The sequence below is a fragment of the Sorex fumeus genome, unplaced genomic scaffold, assembly GCF_029834395.1.
Source record: "Sorex fumeus unplaced genomic scaffold, SorFum_2.1 ptg000131l, whole genome shotgun sequence".
NCBI classification, from domain to species: domain Eukaryota; kingdom Metazoa; phylum Chordata; class Mammalia; order Eulipotyphla; family Soricidae; genus Sorex; species Sorex fumeus.
The window spans coordinates 12,367,827-12,373,826 of NW_026606188.1; the positions used below are offsets into that span (position 1 = coordinate 12,367,827).

General features: G+C 53.0%; 1 protein-coding gene across 1 annotated transcript in view; it reads right to left on the reverse strand.

Annotated features, from left to right (window-relative positions):
• FBXL17 (F-box and leucine rich repeat protein 17) overlaps positions 1 to 5,773 on the reverse strand; it is a 538,170-nt gene extending 532,397 nt beyond the window's left edge. The window contains exon 1 of the mRNA XM_056139026.1: positions 5,068 to 5,773. Within this exon, the coding sequence (XP_055995001.1) occupies positions 5,068 to 5,697 (630 nt within the window). The 5' untranslated portion in view covers positions 5,698 to 5,773. The remainder of the gene's footprint in view (positions 1 to 5,067) is intronic.
• Positions 5,774 to 6,000: the final 227 nt, after the last annotated feature.

The window sequence follows — 6,000 nt, forward strand, 5'->3', positions numbered from 1 at the left end:
TAGCAGTTCGCTCCTTCCTCAGCACAGATGCCTTTAACACATCACTGGGGATCCAAACCAACCAAAGCCTGGGTAAACTACCAAAAGGCATAAAATAGGATCTTCTGCCAACAATAAGCAACTGCAATTATAAATTTTATATGGTTCTGCCAGGGATAAAACCCAGGGTCTTACAGGTACTAGGTAAGTACCTTACTGTGGAGTCACATCCCCTACACTTATAAACAAATGATTACACTCATATTAAGTGCTTTCATAATGGTCTTCCCTTCCCTTCCCAAAGAGCTTGAGGAACCTCTTGACAGATGCTCATTATAAAGCATCAAAATTTATAGACTTCTTAAAAGGAAAAGAAAACGTATTTCATCTTCTAGTAAAACTAATTAAGTTAACTGAAATTACTCACCATCCTTCAGAGAGAAACCTTGAACGTGGTTTCCTAAGGACACTCTTTTAACACTAAAACCAAAACTGGGATTCCAGAGACAGCCCCGCCCCAAAGTTACCTAGTGCTGGAACCCCAACTCAAGAATTCGTGAGCCACTATATCTAACTTAGTTCCTCTGACTACTGTACCTACCATCAAAACTAAAGTCTTTTTTTCCTCTGACTCCCTAATTCATATGCTTTCATCCTTCATTTTATTCCTGAAAAACACATCAGGATTTCCCTAGCACCACCAATAAATAATTACCCACAAATCAAGTACATTAGCTTTGCCCCAAAGTATATTTCCCTTAAAAAGATCTTTCTTCAGGTCAGGAAAGATGATACAGCAGACGGAGTACCTGCCATAAACAAGGTTGACCTGGGTTCAATCCCCAGCACTCCGAATGGTCAAGCACCTACAGAAGTGACCCCTGAACACAGAGTACTGGGTGTGGCTCAAAACCACACACACACACACACACACACACACGCACGCACACACACACACACATGCACGCACACACACGCGTCTTTCTTGATCACTAAAACAACCTGTTAGTAATGAAACTATAAAAATAAAGATTTGATAACTACTGACATACTACCAGGGATACATACACGGTGAAACAGTTTTCTAACAAAGACAACAGACTTTGGATTTCTCATCTACTGCGCTTTGAAAATAGGTCTGCTGACAGACAGCAAGGAATCTAAACAAACAGCAAAGTTTTCGACCTTTATGCACACATTCTATAATACACAAATGCTCTGAAAGGAACTCTCTGAAATATCCTGCTGCTATCGTTTGTACAACTGCCGCACACTTGATTCACGATATAAAAATCTACGCTATGAACAGGAAGAACCGCTTCAGGTTAGAAAGGCAACAGGTTACAAAGGCTGACGGGGCTTATAAACACCAGCCACAGTAGCAACAGGCTTCAGCAGTGCCGAAAATGCTATTCTCGCAGCTGACCTTTGAAGAGCTATTCCCTGCTTCTCAAATTTCTTATATTTAAAGACTACAATTCAACCCTACGACTCACTTATAAAATTAGCCTCTGACGCATGACGATCTAGAAGTCTTGTCCTGTAAGCTGCCCGCCGCTTCCCACTGCATTTGCAGTTCAGAAATCTCTTTCATAAGATCTCAGGAGGCTGCTGCCTCCCCGGCCCTGGCCCAACACAGTCTATTGAACAGACTTCCACTCTGCGAACGCGGGGACAGTGTCCCAGCCAGGGGCTGCTCTTCAGTCCTGCCATGTCTGCAAGCTCTGTTCTCCAGCATACACAGAACTGAGGTTCCCAGCAAAGCTGCTGCACCAATCAGGGAAGGGTGCCTAGCTGGCCTCAGAGGGCTCTTCCGGTTCTCAACTTACACAACTACCATACCCACAGAGGTCAATATTTCAGGAAAGAATTTATCCACATTCTCACACAGAATATACAATTAGAAAGTACCTTCTAACTACACCCATCTGGCGCCAGAGGAATAGCAAGAGTGGAGAGGAGGCTCACCTTGCACCAGGCCGACCCGAATTCCACCCCCAGCACCCCAGATGGTGCCAAGGCCCGCCAGGAGTGATCCCTGAGCACAGAGCCAGGAGTAAGCCCTGAACACTGCTGGGTATAACCCAAAAACAAACAACAACAACAACAAAACCATATATACATTCTTCAACCCTGAAATTCCAGGGATGAAATCTGCCCTGAAAAAACACATGCTCAGAAGACATTTTTGGTGCCAAAGATTAAACTTCGGGTCTCACACTGCAATGCTCGTACTCTACAAATCCTCATCTCTGCTTCAGAACACAGCCACTAACATCATATGTAGTAACAAACTGGAAACACCTATTATGGAGAAGTAAATACAACATGACATGGTCCTATAAGATACTTTGCAACAATTCAGAATAAAGGAAATCATGTATTCATTTGCCAGGAAAGACTTATACTGATATCCCCCAACCCTCCCCATCCCCGCAAAAAAAAAAAATTAACAGAACATTAATGTTTATGTCATTTATGTACAAAGACGTAAGAGCACTGTACAGTAGGGAAAAGACTGTGGGATCTGTCCAATACTATAGAGATGTGTGTGCCTCCTCATCTCTAGACTGGCTCCTAGGGCAGAAACTAAACTTTAAATTTTATTGAACCATTTTCAATAGCCACGTGTCGTACGCTGCTACAACACTCCACAACCTGGTCTGGAAGCACAGTGCAAACTGGTGACAACGGCCAAGTTCCTCACGAAGATGCACCTGGAGGTTAACTGCCTCACCTGCATCACTTCAATTTTTAATGAAAGTAAAATCTTTTACTCTGCATAGAAGAATGTATTACCTTGTTGATACTAAGCCAGAAATCTGCCAACGGAGCATTATAGGAGAAACTATATTTTCTCTTGTTTCTGCCCTTTCTGGGAAAAACTGGCAGCTTTTCCTAACAGTTTCTTTTACTCCACATTTCCTCATGCATCCTTCCCAACGACTCCTCCACCCGCACTTTTTTATACAGCTATAACTTGCTGGTGGATGAGTGACCAGGTGTGAAGGAAGCAGAATATGCTCACTGGAGCAGAGGTGATGGTCTGCGACCTCTCTGTGCAACAACCTTCCCGAGACTATTTTAAAAAATTATCACAGGGTCTTAAGGTTTTCTCCTCTGAGCCAAACCCTGACCCTAGTCAGAAAAGGCTCTTTCACTAGTGCTCAAGGACTCCATGGTGGTTGCAAACAGGCAGAATCAGGGCAAGCATCTGAGCACTTCTGAGGGGCAGGGCAGAGTCATCGGGTCTCCACCCAGACCCCCAAGAGTATCTAGGAGAGCTACCAAACAAAGCCAGGCAAGCACAAGGGAAGAGTAACAAACAGGACCCAGGCCAACAGTCTGTCCCCAAACCAAAGGCCTTGTCGCTCAAAGTTCTACCTGCATCAATAACCATGACAAACCTGTTTCAATTCATTCCAGGCACAAATTAATCCATGCTGGATACCCTAACTGAATACCACCTAGAACTATGAGACCACCATAAGGAAATCATTCCAGGTTTTTTGTTGGTGTTCCTTGGTTGGCTGGCTGGCTTTGGTGTGCATGTCCACCAGCTCGGCTCAGGGCCCACCTTGTGGGCGTGGGAGGTCAGAAGATGGTGGGGACCAGTCCAGCGCCCTGCTTACTGTACTATCTCTCTGGCCCCTCACAAAGAATCTTTCTACAAATTTCAAGTAAAAAGAAAAAAAATCGAAGTTTACACAATGTTCAAATAACCCAATATAACAGAGTAAGTCCGGTGGGTAATTCCCAAAGGTCATTAGACCAAAATCTTCAAAGGTACATAGCAAAATCTGTGAAAAGTGCAACAAATAGTATAAATGTATTTTGTAGAGTTTCTCTTTAATATGTTTTCTTTTTCATATATACTAAAACATCCACTACCAAATGGTTTAGGTACGCAGAATAAAGTAAAAAGCATGGGACTTGTTTTCAATAAATCATCAGTCAAGCCTGAGCTACTGTATTTGATTCACCCATACCATCCACTAATTTAAAGGGCCTAGGCACTCCTGTTGCGGGAATACACACAATCCTGATGACACAGAGAAGGTCACTACTCTGCCACAAAATATACTCCGTAAGTTAAATATTTACCAACAGATACAGTATAGCAGGTAGGTTCCATCCACATGTGGTTCCCTGAGCCTGGCCAGGAGTGATCCCTGAGCACAGAGCCAAGAGTAAGCCCTGAGCACCGTGGCTGGATTCCAGTCCCGTAAGAAAAAAGTTATCTGTTTATATTTCGACACAAGGAAAAGTTCCTATTATTTTGTCATATTTAGAAGCAAATTAGTAACATGAGAAGGATCATGAATACACAAAGCGTTTTATGCTATATTGTCAGTTACATTGCTGACAGTCCCAACTGCAACCGGTCAGTTATTTCAGGAAGATAAAAGTAACCAACTTAGATGGAAGCTGGTCTTACAAAAAGGCAAGTGATAGACTGGTGCGGGGCCTGGGGCCACACCCGTCGGTGCTCACAGCTGACTCCCGACTCTGTGCTCTGGTCTACTCCTGTTAGGGTTCGGAGGACCACGCGGGATGCCGAGGATGGAACCGGGGCGGGAGCGCCCTAACATCTACAGTATCTCCCCGGGCCTCTGGGTTTCTACTTCTCGAGCTGGCGCAAAGTGTGAGTTGGAAGGAAGGGGGTGGGGAAACGGAGAAAAAGAAGAACGTGTTAATAATAACTCTGAGTGCGTGCTCCTTTCGCGACCAGCGCCGACAAAATCCGAGGATTTTGGAAGCCGCTGAAAGTGTGGCAGCGCTCCGGAGGGGCAGCCACACCCCCCGGCACCCGCCGCCCGGAGACGGCGCCGAGGCCTGTCCCCGCCCGCCCGCCCGCCTGCCGCCGACTCGGGCGCTCCCGGGCCGCGTCTCCCCGCAGCGGCCCCAGGGCGCCCCAGCCCGGGCGCTCCGAGCCGCGGCCGGGTGCGAGTGACCTTGGCCGAGTCGCGGCACCCCGCCCACCCCGCCCGGTGGACGCTCGGGCCGACCCGCGGCCTCGGCGGCCCGCGGGCGGCCCGGCCCGCGCGCCCCGGCCCCCGGCCCCGCGCCGCGCCCGCGCCCACCCACCTTGAGCAGGATGGACGGCGGCAGCTGGTTGATGTCGGGGGTGTCGGGGGGCGGCTCCCGGGCGCAGTCGCAGGGGCTCCCGGGGGGCTCCTGCCAGCCCGCGTCGCCGCCGTCGCGCTGCGGCGGCGGCGGCGAGGCCGAGGGGGCGGCGGGGGCGCCCTGCGCGGGCGAGGGGCAGCGGCCGGCGGCGGGGGGTCGCGGCGGGGAGGCGCCTCCCCCCGCCGGGCCGCCGCCCCCGCCGCCGCCGCCGCCGCCGCCGCCCCCGCAGCGGGGCTGCTTGCAGGGGGTGCAGGCAGGGAGCCCCGCGCCCTTGCGCTTGCACACCATGTCGGGGGGCGGCCCCGCGAGGCGCACGGGCCCCACGGCCGCCAGCACCAGGCCGCGGCCCTGCTGCTCCCAGGCGGCGGCGGCGGGCGACAGCAGGAAGCGGCGGGCGGCGGCGGCGCAGTGCTCGGCCGCCAGGGCCGCGAGCGGCGGCTCCTCCTCCGGGCCGGCGGGGGCGGGCGCGCCGTGCACGACGAAGCAGAGCATGCAGGGCCCGCGGAGCAGGCAGTCGCGGCGCCCGGCGCAGCAGCGCGGCCTCGGGCGGCGCGGGCGGCGGCGCGGCTCCCGCGACAGCAGGTGGCCCATAGGGAGGCCCGGCTACCTGCGGGCCGGGGCGCGGGCCGGGCGGCGCGGGCCGGCGCCGGGGCCCGCTCGGACCATTTTCACTGCGGCTCCGCCGGCGCGCGCCCGCGACCGCGCCGGGGGCCAGGGGCGCGCGGGACGGGGCGGGGCGCGCGGGCGGCGGGGACGGGGCCGGGGCGCGCGGGACGGGGCGGGGCGGGGCGCGCGGGCGGCGGGGACGGGGCCAGGGGCGCGCGGGACGGGGCGGGGCGGGGACGGGGCGCGCGGGACGGGGCGGGGCGGAGCGGGCGGCGGGGACGGGGCGGG